Here is a 15,144-nt window from a genome sequence, read left to right on the forward strand (position 1 = left end):
TGACCGTTCTTAATCTCTTCCAAAATATTACTCGTCAGCTTCAACATTCCCAACCTCACACCATCCGGCGTCAACTCACTAACCAAACTCAAATCTCGAAACTGCTAAATCATCTCCAACTCTTTAACCATCAAAGCAGACATATGCAACGACTTCCTACTCAAAGCATTAGCAACAACATTCGCCTTTCAAGGGTGATAACTCAACTGAAAATCGTAATCCTTAAGATATTCCAACCATCTTCTCTGCGTCATATTCAACTCCTTCTGGTCAAACAAATACTTCAAATTCATGTGGTAACTGAACACTTCAAACTTAGAATCATATAGATAATGCCTCCAAATCTTCAACACATACACAACGGATGCCAATTCCAGATCATGAGTCGGATAATTCTTCTCATGTACTTTCAACAACCTCGATGCATAAGCCACAACCTGACGATTCTGCATAAGCACACCAACAAGACCCATCTTAGAAGCGTCACAATACACAACAAATGATTCCTTCGGATTCTGCAAAATCAACACTAGAGCTGAAGTCAACCTCTTCTTCAACTCTTGGAAACTCTTCTTACACTTAGCATCCCAAACATAAGCTTGTCCTTTCCGAGTCAACTGCGTCAATGGCAACGCCAACTTAGAGAATCCCTCAATGAACCTCCGATAATAACCTGCCAAACCAAGAAAGCTTCTAACCTAAAAAACAGACTTAGGTGATTCCCACTGCAACACTGCATCAACCTTCGACGGATCCACAACAATACCACCTTTAGAAATCACATGACCAAGGAAACTCACTTCCCGCAACCAAAACTCACACTTCGACAACTTAGCAAACAACTTCTTCTCCTTCAAGATTCCCAACACAATCCTCAAGTGCTCGGCATGCTCTTCTTCTGACTTCGAATACACCAAAATATCATCTATAAACACCACCACAAAACGGTCCAAAAAAGGATGAAATATTCTATTCATATATTCCATGAAAACGCCTGGCGCATTAGATACTCCAAATGGCATCACAGAATACTCATAGTGTCCATACCTCGTTTGGAACGCAGTTTTGGATATATCTTCTGCCTTGACTCTAATCTGATGATATCCTGTCCTCAAATCAATCTTGCTGAACACTTCCGCACCAACCAACTGATCCATCAAATCGTCAATCCTCGGAAGCGAATACCGATTCTTAATTGTCACCTTGTTCAACTGCCGATAATCCACACACAACCTCATGCTTCCATCCTTCTTCTTAACCAGCAACACAGGAGCACCCCACGGAGACACACTCGGTCTGATAAACTGCTTCTCAAGCAATACTTCCAACTGACTCTTCAACTCACCCAACTCTGATGCAGACATCCGATACGGCGCAATCGAAATAAGACTCGTTCCTGGTACCAAATCAATTGCAAACTCAACTTCACTCTCCGGCGGTAATTCGGTATTGTCATCCGGAAAAACTTCTGGAAACTCTTTTACTACCAGCAAATCACCAACTCCTTTCTCTCCATTTTCCTTCAAAGAAGCAAACATCATGAACACACTAGCTTCACCATCCAAAGACTTCTTCACTTGCTCCGCGGTCAAGAACTTCCCACCTTCCTCAGCTACCGACTTAGAAAACGTTACACTCTTGGTAAAACAATTAATGTTAACACCAAAAGTCAACATCCAATCCATACCGAAAATAACATCCATATGCTTCAACGGAAGACACACAAGATCCAACTCAAAATCAACACTGCCAAAACTAACAGGACACTTAGCACACACAAAAGAAGTAGTTACCGAACCACTAGCTGGGGTGTCGATAACCATCCCTCGAGACAATGGAGTCACAACCAAACCCAAACGCTCAACACAACTAACCGCGATAAAAGAATGAGTAGCACCAGTATCAATAATTGCAATCAAAGGAGTACTATTGATAAAACACATAACTCGGATGAGATTATCCGGATGCTCCACCTCTTTCGCATTCAATGCAAACACCTTCCCCGTCGCCTTCTTCGGCTTGGTACACTTAGTACTGATATGCCCCTTCTCACCACAATTGTAGCAAGTAATCTCCTTCTTGCACTCAAAAGCCTTGTGACCTGCTTCCCCGCACTTGTAGCAACTCTCTCCCTTCTTGCAATCATTAGAGTAATGACCCAAAGTTCCACATTTGTAGCACCTCACCTCAGCAACATTAGACTTAGAGCCTCCACCAGATTCTTTCTTCTTTCCTTTATCCTTGCTATACGGCTTCCCAAATCCATGACCCTTTCCCTTCTTCTCATTCTGAGCCTTGTAGTGATTAGCTTTAGCCCTTTCGGCGTCATCAAACATACGACACTTATGCACCAAAGTGTCAAAGTCACGGATCTCCTGAACACATATGTACTGATAGATGTCGGGCCTCAAACCGCTTTCAAACTTCACACACTTGGAAACCATAGCATCCTCCGCATTGATGTACGGACAAAACCTCGAAAGCTCTTCAAACTTTGCAGCATACTCAGCTAATGAACGGTTCTCTTGCTTCAAGTTCAAGAATTCCACTTCCTTCTTAGTTCTCAAATCCTCAGGAAAGTACTTCCTCAAAAACTCGGTCTTGAACCTAGCCCAAGTCACAGCTCCACCAGCCTCAAGCCTTCCCTTAGCATTGGTCCACCAACACTCAGCCTCCTCAGCAAGCATGTGAGTAGCCATCCTGACCTTCTGATCCTCACTAGTCACCATAGCACGAAAGATCCTCTCCATGGCCTGCATTCATGTCTGAGCTCCATCCGGGTCATAGCTACCCTTGAACGTAGGCGGACTGTTTCTCAAGAAAAGATCAAGCCTCCGCTCTTCAGCCTCTCCAGGATCACGATGACCAACTGCCGCCTGCTCGTTAGCCTGAGCCAACACCCGAGCCATCGAAGCTAAAGCCTGCGCAATCGCTACATCATCTCTACCACCAGCCATCTCAAGACTGCACAAAACCAACCGACAGATAAGAACAACAGCACAACGAACAAGTACCGATGTTAACTCATTACCATTCGCATACTAATAGGAAAAATCAACAATACTAGTCCGGACAAGGACTAACCAGGCTCTGATACCAACTTGTAACACCCTACCTCTAATAAGCGGTAAAACACGCGAATATACAAATATATTCTAGAAATAGATGCTACATCATCAAACAAAAGCAAGACATACATGTATAAATTGTCAAGTCTCATAAACATAGCAGCGGAACATATATAATCATGTGAATAACATCTCCAAATCTCATGACAATAAATACATCTCTCAGATACATCAATGTCTCAACACCAAACTACATAGTCAAAGTAAAATCCAATATGCAAGTACTACCCTAGATAAGAGCCCTAATCTAGACACTTGCACATAAAAAGAAGGAACTTCGCTCCTCTGCAACATCAAACACACAAACTAAGCACCATGCACTCCATCTACCCGTCCATACGGAAAGGCAGGTGGTAAACCACTGAGGGTTAGCATTACATCATCATAATCCATATAAGATTTAATCAAGAACATTGGAAATGAAAGATATATTCAAGAACAATTCATATATATATTCACAAGTATTCTCAATACTCATATCATTCAAGATCAATCAATATCATCATTCCAAGTTCGTATCAACAAGAGTATCATACACGTATCACAATTTCAACCATGTCAATATGTAATGGCACTAGACTCATCTAGATGCATGCGGTACCATATCACCTCAAGGTCGTCACCTTTGATGCAACAAAAACATCGTAATCACCTCAATTGGATATAAAATCAACCACCATCAGTCATGAATGCATGAACATATGACTCGACTACAATGCATATGTTCACACAAACCAATCACCTCAACATCACCAATACTTGTCTATATGCAATCAACAACAATTCACCACCACTTAACATATATACAATCACTACAACATCCATAATTCAAGCAACATATAGTTGTCACATATATACACCACCAATCATCTCCACATAAATTAACATATAGTCAAAACCAAGTTCATACATCACTCAACAACCATTCATACATCATCTCATAATCATATTAATCTATTCATAAAGGGTTCATAAGCAATTGGCTCTCAAAAATCATTTTCTACCAAGTTCGTCTCCAAAAATCACAACATTGAAAATAATTGAGCATTTAAGTCAAAACCAAGTAAACAAGCTTAATTGCCTATGCCATGTATTCTCATAAGTCACATATACGTGCAGTAGAGGTTACATAAGCATTTCATCAGCCAAATATGACGGATTCATGAAAATCACAAAGTTCGTCTCTCTTTATCACTTTTCCAAATGAATACCATTTTAAAGCAAACCAAGTTAAATCCATCACATCATAGTTTAAACACCTTAATTGAACTCACAGAACATAAATTTAAAGTTAAGAAACAATTCATGAGGTTTGGGTCGACTTAGAAATAGTTATCCGGATTTTCGTAAAAATTCACTAAGACCTCTTAAGAGTATTTTCCTCATAACTCAAAAACCAAAAATCATTTTGATGTCAAACCGACGACATTGGAAAGCCAACTCAAATATCTACAACTTACATGTTCACACCAAAAGCCAGATCAAAACAAAAACGAGGGAAAAAGGCACATGAATGCGAAACAGAAAAAGCCGTCTCTGAGCATTTTCGCTATTAGCGAGATTTTCGCTATCAGCGAAAAACTCTAGACAACTTCGCTATTAGCGAGTTCCTGGCGAGTTTCTTCAGCAGTTTACGGGTTTCACACCATTTTCACCCAAAAATCCCCATTTCAAATCCCCAATTCACCAAAACAAATTCGAGAAAGTGTTTATAGGTTCTAATAGGTTCAATACACTTAAACAAACATGAATCAAGCATTAGAACTAACAATTCAACTCATTTCACCAAAATCATGAAATTTTCTCAAAACACCAACACAACCACAAATCTCCTCACAAATTCATAAGCAACATTTCCAGTTACACCAATTCAATTCCAATAGCTCAATAATCATCAACAACAACTAATGAACACATATTCATGCACAATTCAACATCATAACTCCACTTCTCATCAAATTTGCTCAAGAACACAATATACCCATATTTATTCATTTCAACATGTTAATGCACATACTAACATACAATTATCATACAAATCATGTTCTCAAACATAGCAATAACAATCATGCACGAATTTACAACATTTAGGTTCAATTCATCAATTTCACAAAATGGGTAAAAAGGAAAAATTATGAAATTATGAGTGAAGCCTAACCCTCTTACCTCTAGCACCAAGAATCTCTAACCCAAGCTTCAATTTAGCTCCTAGATGATGAATTCCTCTTCTAACTGTAACCTCCAACCCCTTTCTCTTGTTCTTTCTCTTCAAACCCTTTCTTCTCTCTCTATCTCTATCTCTATCAATTGCAAATGTTGGTGAAAACCTATTTTCTCTACTAACAAGAGTATATATAGGTCCTATGTAACTGGGCTTAACCCACAACACCTTAATGGGCCTAACCCATTTCTATTCCAACCCCAAAATGTTACTACTCACTTAACGGTAAAATGTAACACTAACGGTCACCTACCGGTAAATAAAATAAATTACCACACTCTCTAGTAACATAATAAAATAACCACTCTCACTAACCACTAAAAATAATCCTCAACCAAATTACAAGATTACCCTTACTCTCAAAATGACCAAAATGCCCCCAAGTCCAAAATGACTAAAATACCCTTCTAACACCGAATTCTACAATTCCCAACCAAAAATACACACAGAGGCAAATAATCACATAAGAGCACACATAACACACATAAAATAAATAATAAAATAAATCTAGCGAAAATCGGGCTGTTACAGACTACATGTTTATTTTTTCCAGAAAATTACTTTAGGCTTCTTTTGTTCATTAGTGATATTCCAGGAGGTGATTTGGTTAAAAATTGTTTGAAGTTAAAAACACATACCCACAACTATCGTTTCAGAGCCCAATGCATATATATGACAAAAGGTAGAAACTTTTGTTTGAAGTTAATTATATATCCTAGACAATACATGTGATCTGTGTAAATAAACATATTGTTAGACATGAGTTACATATTAACATATAATCAACCGGGCTAACAGGGTATGAGTATGATTGCACCTATTTCTAATCATATAATTTTTTTTTAAACAATGATTCAATGGTATTTGATCACATGAACCCTCCTGCATCACGTGGTAATTTTTTTACTGTTGCTTGACTGATAAGGCTTCTTTTGGCGCAATGCATGCTTGAAGGGTTGGCAGGTAATGTCATTGGAGGTTTTGAATATGGATCTTCTACTGCTTATAAGTCTAATTTCTGACTACGGAGCCTTTTGATGAAGCTCTCTAGAGCGGTTGAAAACTATAAGATACTTAAATGAAAATATGACGGCTCATGGCGGAAAATGTGTCTCACGGCCAATGTTGCGATTTGACGGTAAGCACAACTATCTCTTATTTCATAGCCTTATTTCCTGCTCTTCATATTGATTGGTGACCTGTGATGGTTAAGTTTTTTATTGCTATAGGTTTTTTTGCATACTAATTCCCTAGATTGGGTGATTATGAAAGGTTAAACCTAAAATGATAATGGCAAGGTCCTGATACATTGATTTGCTTCAATCCTTATGTCGATCTTAAGGACATGATGATATCTATTGGTATGTTCAATTATATTATGTAGATTTCAGTTTCTAACATGTTAAAAATAACTTATATCAATTAACTCATACACTCATGTCTCTAAAACTATAGGGTTTGTTTTGGTGATTCAGGTTTGTTGTCTGGTTTATGCATTGATCATAACTGAACACCCTCCTATTAGTGGCAGTAGATTTATTTTTTTTACCTCAGTGTTGTCTAATATAGTTATTTATGTGTAAACTGTTTCAATGGCTTTCAATTTGTCAAAGAGAAAACCTGATGGCAACCTGCATATGCTCCATAGTATACTGTTTGGGAAGAAAACAAAGGTGATGTTGCTGATAGAGTATTACCATATGGAACAGGAATATAGGATGGCAACCTCTAACACCTCTGCTATTCCTGAATGATTGTCAGGTTAACAATCTAAAGAGGAATATAGGCCAGTTTTCTGGTTATGCGTGGGCTGAATATGAGGTACTTTTCTGTTATAATGTTGTATTATATTCATAACAATAGATATGAATCTTTGTGAGTGGTTGTGTTCATGTTATCTTTCATTAAAAACATGATGATCTGATCCATATGGCTGATATTAACCTCCAATTAAATCTACATCTTCACAACTATTGGCAGAAAAAACAGAGAACAAGGGTAAAGGAGAGGATCGACAAATGTGTGAAAGAAAAATTGATTGTCTTCTGCGCTGTTCTTAATATTCCAATAAACAAGAGTAGTGTGAAGAAGGTACACATTCATATATCATTTTTGAATCCATAGGAATTCAAGTACCACTTCTAAAATGGTAAATAAATTTTCTAACAAAACATGTTTTCAAGAGGAACTGTCTGCAAAGCTGTTGGTGGTGTTGGTCATGCTTCTCAACAAAGCAAGAAGTCATACAAGAAAGTTTACAAAAATAGGTGATGATTATAATAGCTTGGAACAGGTAACTATCTCTAATTATTCAAAAAGGTCCCATTTTTTGACATTAAGCTCTTATGTATGACAAACAACAATGTTCAGGTCTTGAATAATTTGGAAACATTCAAATTTTTCATTAGGTGAAAATGATTGCATGGCTGATGGGAGTTCTTGGCATATTTGAAATTATTGATTGGTAGTTTGCAAATAGATGACATTGTAATGCGTCTGCTCTTTGTTGGGATTTTGAGTTGCACATCTCTCATTTCAATGTTTTCTTCTCCATTGTTTATAATTGTATATAGGGCAAGCTGTTACTTTTTATTGTAGCGTGTGTATATCTTTTGTGAATTTTAATGAGTATTAGTTTATCCTTAGAATGGAATGGAAAAGAAAATTATGATGATAGTTTATGTCTAACAAAGGTATACCTATGCTATGCAGTTGAGCCTCCAAACACTGAGGAAGCTTTAAAATGGTTGTATAAAGCTTCCGAAGGTGGTAATATCCTGGCTCAGTACCAACTTGCTCTCTGTCTTCATCGAGCTGGTGGGAATAGAAGCAATATAAGAGAAGCGGTTGGTACTCTATTCATTTTCTCTACGACAATTTTTAACTACAAATAATGAGGGAGGGGTTAAAAGCTGGGAAACCTGCATGGTTTAATGTTTGAGAATTGACATATAATATTGCATATATTTGGTTCTTTTATTATCATAATATTATCTGCCGATGCTTGCAATTTTGTCTAATGGATATACTTTTGTTATCTTATATTTCTATTTGAGTGATTTATATTGCGTATGTAACTATGTGAGTGATTTGTATTTCTATTTGCCATTTGTTAAAGGAAATAAGGGTTGATAGTTCTTTACTCTTAACTGTTATGGCATCACTCTTCAAATTATGTATTCATTTTTCCTTGGTTTTTTTAATATTGAAATTATTCATGGATTGTATGTAGGTGATTTATGCTCAATTTTTTCCCAAAAGCTATGGAGCAAGACTACTTTTGAAGTGGTTAGTTTATACTTTTCTTGGCCTGATAATGAAACTCATGTTTTCACAGATCTTTGAAACATTTTTATGATTTACGGTTACCTCTCGACTGATTGCTATTATTTAAAAATGCATTTTCCCATGTTCATTTGTATTCAACATAAAATTAAATTGTGATATAACCATAAAATTATTTGTGAAATATGCAGGTGTATGCTGAGAAATATGTTGTAGATCAGGAAGCATTCATTAAAGATTATGCCTAAGCACATGCCAAACTCAGCAGCCTTGAGCAAAGTGTTGAGTTACTGTTGTTGTTGGATTTCCAAACTGTTGTATTTGGATTTCCAAATTCTATTATCTACCGAAGTTGTTACTAGGTTGAGTCACGACCAGGTCGCTCTCTTTAAGACGTTTCGTGGCACTACCCAAAATTGTGCAAGGTAGACTATCAACCACGCCGCCTCCAGGATAAAACAAGCCCAGCTACAACTGTGCGGTTAACTACTGCACTGTAAAAAACCGTTCGAGAATTACACCTTCAAATATGGTACTAAGACCACTCTTTAATACTGAAACCACTTTAATATGGTATTATTACCATTCTATATGGTGCTAAGACCACTCAAATATGGTGTTTCCACCATTCTAACCTTTAAGTTCTCCAAACTTTCAATATGGTACTACGACCACTCAAATATGGTGATACCACCATTTCTCCTCAAATAGAAAAATATTTAAATAATTTATATACTGTTAAGATCATTCATAATTCCGACGGGACATTATTATTACGAAAGGGACTATGATCTTAATAGTACTCTTTATTTCGAAGGGACATATATTATCGAAAGGGACTATGAACTTAAGACCACTCTTAATTCCGAAGGGACATTAAACCGAAAAGGGACTATGGTCTTAAGAACACTCTTAAAAATATGGTTCAATCGATTGATCAAAGCCACTCGATACGGTACGTAACCGCTCTATTTGAAACCGAAAGGGACAGAAAGGAGTAGAAGCAGAAGAAACTTGTTAACACAAGTCGGAGGGAGAAGAGAAGAAAAGAATTCCCGACAACTCAATGAAATTCTTTTCGGTGTGTGGAATGCACTGTGTGAGCTCTCTATTTATAGAGAAAATTCACAACTAATAAGTGAGAAACTTTGGGAACAAGTAATATGAGAAACTTTGGGAACAAGTAACATATTACTTTGCGATTAAGTAATTCACATATTAGATCTAGTACAAAAATATCTTAATTGAGTACTAAAATATATTAAATCTAGTACAAAAATATATTATATTATGTACCAAAATATTTTAGCAAAACTTGGGGACTAAGAAAGCACTTTCTAATAATGATTAAATTAATTATTTAATTTATCATTTCCAAATAATAAAAATATATATCAATATATATTTTTTCTCTAGTGCTTATGTACCCCCATTAATTAGAGGTACACCCCCTCTATATAAACACTACTAATGTGTGTGTTCCATCCGATGTGGGACTTCCACTTTTTTCAATTCACACAACACTAGTTCTACCCAACATGGGAATTTGTGTTTATAGTCTTTTTACTCAATTTCCACACATGTTCCAACAATCCCCCACTTGAATTTAAAAAATGGTTTCATAAATAACGTCAAAAACGTCTCCATAAGATTTGCTAGTAAACAAAGGTGTCGCCTACAACTTGAACCTTTGCATAGCGAGTAAAATTCTGATTAACAAGAGTTGCTTACAGCATTGAACTCTATCTCAGACATAGAACCCACACACAAACCTTTTCATAAGGTGTATTCTAAAAGCTCGTGCGTTTATGGCCTTGCACGTGTATCCCGGTTTAACGAACGCTCTAGGTATTCTGCCCCGAATCCCATAGGAACCGGCCCTTAGTTCCACATTCGTATAGGTGAGTCTATCAAGAGTACTCCTGTAGCTATGTACTCCACTCCAAATAGAGTATAGATCTCATTAAGAGTTTCTATTATCTCATCCTTCTATCGCTGCAGGAATCATGCTTTCTTACTTTTAACATAGCATGTTCTATCACTTGTGACTTGTTATTACCCATTGAACCTATTTCTTGGGATCTCCAGTCATGTAGGTCGGGTTACCATCACTTGTGACCTTTGGGCATTAGTCCCATCCTATTGGATGTGTTTAGGACTTTCTTTCTAGTAATTCCTTTCGTCAAAGGATTAACTAATTCTTTATCAGTACGTACATGATCTACTTTAACCATTCCTTTTGAGAGTAGCTAGCTCTCTATTTCTCTATGTGTTCGTGCCTTAATAATCGCCTCTTACCATTGTGGTAACGATTCTCAATTTTGTAATAGCTGCAGACTATCACAATAAATTAACACTTCTGGAAACGGTTTTATCCACTAAGGGATTACAACTAGCAAGTATCTTATCAACTTGCTTCTTCACTAGTTTTCTCTAGTGTTCTCATCTCAGATTCATTCCATAGTGGACTGAGTCAATATCATTTGTTTTAACAAATAACTCCTCTAGTGATGCTCAATATACAAACACTAGTCGCTAAATATTCATCTGAAAGATGTTCTATTTTATATCTTGTACCATTTAAGTACAATAGGTTACTCCTAGTGAAGTAATCTTAGAGTCATAATCTTCTTAAGGCACCTCATGACTCTTTCTATAGCATGGCAATGCTTCTCATTCGTCTGCTAGTAAACTTGCACAAGAGTTTCACGACATTAGCAATGTCGGGTCTAATACATTCAGTGGCTTACCTATGGACTGCCAATGATGCTCGCATACTCTGTTTGTTTAACTCCATCTCAAGTGTCTTACACTTGGATCATAATATATGATTGCAAGTTTACGGTGAAATAATAATATTTCCTTAAGAACTTCTCAACTTTGTGAGATTTATCAAAAAAGTTCTTTTTTTCCGATCTAGTAATCTTGAAACCAAGAATTACTTCAACTTTGTCTAGGTCTTTCTTATCAATGTTATTGATAAGCAATGATTTCACATAATCCATAACATGAATCTTTAAATCAAATATGAGCAAGTCGTCTTCATAGAGACATATGATCGTGCAAATATTATTTGTCACTTTCATTCACTTTATACTCATTCGATAACATTAGAATGTCAAATTTTTCATGTCATTCCTCAGGAGTTTATTTTAGACCATACAAAGAATTATCTAACTTACAGACTTTGTTTTCTTGTCCATGAATCGCAAAACTTTCAGGTTGTTTCATATAGATTTCTTCTTCTAGTTCACCATAAAAAAAGGCAACTTTCACATCCATTTGGAGTACTATCGAGTTATGAACGGCGGCTAAAGGGACTAGTACTCTTATGGATATGAGTTTCGTGATTGGTGAATGAATGTCGAAGAAGTCTATATTTTTCTCTTTGACTACAAGGAAAGCCTTGTATTCAGGTTTTAGTTCCTTTTTCCAAAATCCAAATACAACCGATTAATTTTGCAACTATGAGACAAGTCAACCAAGTGTCATGTTTTGTTAGACTCTAGAAAATTCATTTCATCGTTTATTGTTTTTGCCATAATTCAGCATCCAATGAGGATATAACTTCTTTAAGGCTTAATGAATCTTCTTCCAATGTATAAACCAAGTTCATACTCTTTAGCAATTTTAGCTTTCTTACCTCCTTGAGGTTCTATAACATCTCGTATGATGTTTTCATAACTATTTCTAATTACATGAATGTGATTAGATATAGTGCCCCCACTAGTTCTTAATATACAAGGGGAATTTTGTTTACCCCCACTAGTGCCCCCACTATTCTTTAATTTACAGGGGTACTTACTTCATAGAAATCAGCATCTTTTAATTCTATGATCACTTTAACATTTAGGTCCTAAAACCTATATGCTTCGTTATTTATAACATACCTAATGAATACACATTCATAGGCTCTACTAGTGAGTTTAACTCTCTTGGGGTCCTGAAGCCAAATATAGTCCGGACAATCCCAAGTTCAAAAATAAGACAAGTTGGATTGTCTTTTCTTCAAAAATTTCTTAATTAGAATTTTTGTTCTTAGACTTGGGTACTCTATAAATTTCAATTTTTGTTATAAAAATTGAACATTCAAGCATATCAATTTTATTTTCCAAAATTCACAGTCATCAATAAATATGATAAAAACATCATTTTATCATTTCTAATTTATGTGTCATCAAATTCACACATATCATAATTTATTATGTTTAGAGATTCATATCCTCTAAATTCTGATTTATATGAACTTTTGGTTCATATTTCTTGACTGCAATAAATAAAATTGTCTAATCATATAATGTTGGAATTAAGCCCAAGTTACTCAAGTTTAAAATTAAACACTTGTTCGTGGTCAATTTTGATATGTCAAATATTAAAATCACACAACTAATAAAATAGAAGGAGAATTTTAATTTTGAACATGCCATCTTTTTCCAACAAGAGTGCATAGCACACAAGTCTCTCTTTAAGTCTGAGTCAACTCAGTCTTATTCAATAGAAATCTGAAATTCAAATTCTTTCCAATATTTAAAGCATCCAACATGTCTAGATATCCAGTATGCCATTAAATTTATGGCAATTCTTGTTATTGTTTTAAAATAACACGTAAGGGACATTAAGTTTTATAAAAAAATAAAACTTTATCATTTTCCATTCTTTGTTACTATTTTTGTAACAAATGGAACTAAATTATTTTTTTTCTTGTTTTTGTAACAAAAAATACGCGACGCTCGTATTATGAGCTCCAAATGTTTTTTTCTCATGTTTTGTAACAATCAAAACTTGTTTGGTTCTGTAACTAATAATTTGTTTTGTAACAAATTATTGTTTTCATCAAATAAAATTTTATTGTTGTTGATTGAAACAACAATCACTTCATCGTTTCAGTCGAAAGATGTAAATCTATAGCTTGATTTATCCTTAATCTTAACCTCAATAAGTAACTTCTCCGGTAGACATAGCATATCGAAACGTCTTAAAATTGTTGTTGTTGGATTTCCAAACTGTTGTATTTGGATTTCCAAATTCTATTATCTACCGAAGTTGTTACTAGGTTGAGTCACGACCAGGTCGCTCTCTTTAAGACGTTTCGTGGCACTACCCAAAATTGTGCAAGGTAGACTATCAACCACGCCGCCTCCAGGATAAAACAAGCCCAGCTACAACTGTGCGGTTAACTACTGCACTGTAAAAAACCGTTCGAGAATTACACCTTCAAATATGGTACTAAGACCACTCTTTAATACTGAAACCACTTTAATATGGTATTATTACCATTCTATATGGTGCTAAGACCACTCAAATATGGTGTTTCCACCATTCTAACCTTTAAGTTCTCCAAACTTTCAATATGGTACTACGACCACTCAAATATGGTGATACCACCATTTCTCCTCAAATAGAAAAATATTTAAATAATTTATATACTGTTAAGATCATTCATAATTCCGACGGGACATTATTATTACGAAAGGGACTATGATCTTAATAGTACTCTTTATTCCGAAGGGACATATATTATCGAAAGGGACTATGAACTTAAGACCACTCTTAATTCCGAAGGGACATTAAACCGAAAAGGGACTATGGTCTTAAGAACACTCTTAAAAATATGGTTCAATCGATTGATCAAAGCCACTCGATACGGTACGTAACCGCTCTATTTGAAACCGAAAGGGACAGAAAGGAGTAGAAGCAGAAGAAACTTGTTAACACAAGTCGGAGGGAGAAGAGAAGAAAAGAATTCCCGACAACTCAATGAAATTCTTTTCGGTGTGTGGAATGCACTGTGTGAGCTCTCTATTTATAGAGAAAATTCACAACTAATAAGCGAGAAACTTTGGGAACAAGTAATATGAGAAACTTTGGGAACAAGTAACATATTACTTTGCGATTAAGTAATTCACATATTAGATCTAGTACAAAAATATCTTAATTGAGTACTAAAATATATTAAATCTAGTACAAAAATATATTATATTATGTACCAAAATATTTTAGCAAAACTTGGGGACTAAGAAAGCACTTTCTAATAATGATTAAATTAATTATTTAATTTATCATTTCCAAATAATAAAAATATATATCAATATATATTTTTTCTCTAGTGCTTATGTACCCCCATTAATTAGAGGTACACCCCCTCTATATAAACACTACTAATGTGTGTGTTCCATCCGATGTGGGACTTCCACTTTTTTCAATTCACACAACACTAGTTCTACCCAACATGGGAATTTGTGTTTATAGTCTTTTTACTCAATTTCCACACATGTTCCAACAGTTACTGTTTTGTACATTTTCATATGGGTGTGCTTATTATGTGACTACTGGCCTAGATATTATGTTCTTTCATACCAAATTTATTACCTTCTCTTTTTCATGTCTGTATACGTATTTGATTTGAGTTCAAATAACAAGACAGTTGACTAAATCACCTATTAAAGTTTTCTTTGTTATCTGTTTTTCAAGGCATCGTGGTAGATGGTTCTGCAAATGTTTGGATTTTGT

The 15,144-nt window shown here is 35.5% G+C and overlaps 1 protein-coding gene and 1 long non-coding RNA gene across 3 annotated transcripts; both read left to right on the top strand.

Annotated features, from left to right (window-relative positions):
• Positions 1-6,281: 6,281 nt before the first annotated feature.
• On the top strand, positions 6,282-6,878 carry LOC146929210 (uncharacterized). Its single transcript, XR_015005978.1, has 3 exons — positions 6,282-6,487; positions 6,622-6,710; positions 6,805-6,878. It is a non-coding gene; the product is annotated as an uncharacterized LOC146929210 (long non-coding RNA).
• A 29-nt stretch (positions 6,879-6,907) lies between these two features.
• On the top strand, positions 6,908-8,602 carry LOC146929211 (DEK domain-containing chromatin-associated protein 1-like). Of its 2 annotated transcripts, XR_015008244.1 has the most exons (6): positions 6,908-7,022; positions 7,111-7,170; positions 7,330-7,440; positions 7,533-7,642; positions 8,062-8,195; positions 8,582-8,602. XR_015008244.1 is itself a non-coding variant. In XM_085708223.1 (5 exons), exons 1-4 carry the CDS (start codon positions 6,942-6,944, stop codon positions 7,614-7,616), a joined length of 336 nt encoding a protein of 111 aa, XP_085564349.1. In that variant the 5' UTR covers positions 6,908-6,941; the 3' UTR covers positions 7,617-7,642; positions 7,758-7,941. The 2 variants fall into 2 exon arrangements, 1 of the variants encoding a protein (XP_085564349.1); XM_085708223.1 differs by lacking the exons at positions 8,062-8,195; positions 8,582-8,602 and adding an exon at positions 7,758-7,941.
• The last annotated feature ends 6,542 nt before the right edge of the window (positions 8,603-15,144 follow it).

The sequence above is a fragment of the Medicago sativa genome, chromosome 4 (genome assembly GCF_051527215.1).
Source record: "Medicago sativa cultivar Bolivia chromosome 4, Bolivia_mono, whole genome shotgun sequence".
NCBI classification, from domain to species: Eukaryota; Viridiplantae; Streptophyta; class Magnoliopsida; order Fabales; family Fabaceae; genus Medicago; species Medicago sativa.

Excerpts from the sequence above, each read along its gene's own strand:
- LOC146929211 (XM_085708223.1), top strand. The coding sequence starts at position 6,942 with ATGGCTTTCAATTTGTCAAAGAGAAAACCTGATGGCAACCTGCATATG. Across the intron at positions 7,171-7,329 it reads ATGCGTGGGCTGAATATGAG|AAAAAACAGAGAACAAGGGT; the intron begins GTACTTTTCTGT and ends AACTATTGGCAG. Across the intron at positions 7,441-7,532 it reads ACAAGAGTAGTGTGAAGAAG|AGGAACTGTCTGCAAAGCTG; the intron begins GTACACATTCAT and ends CATGTTTTCAAG.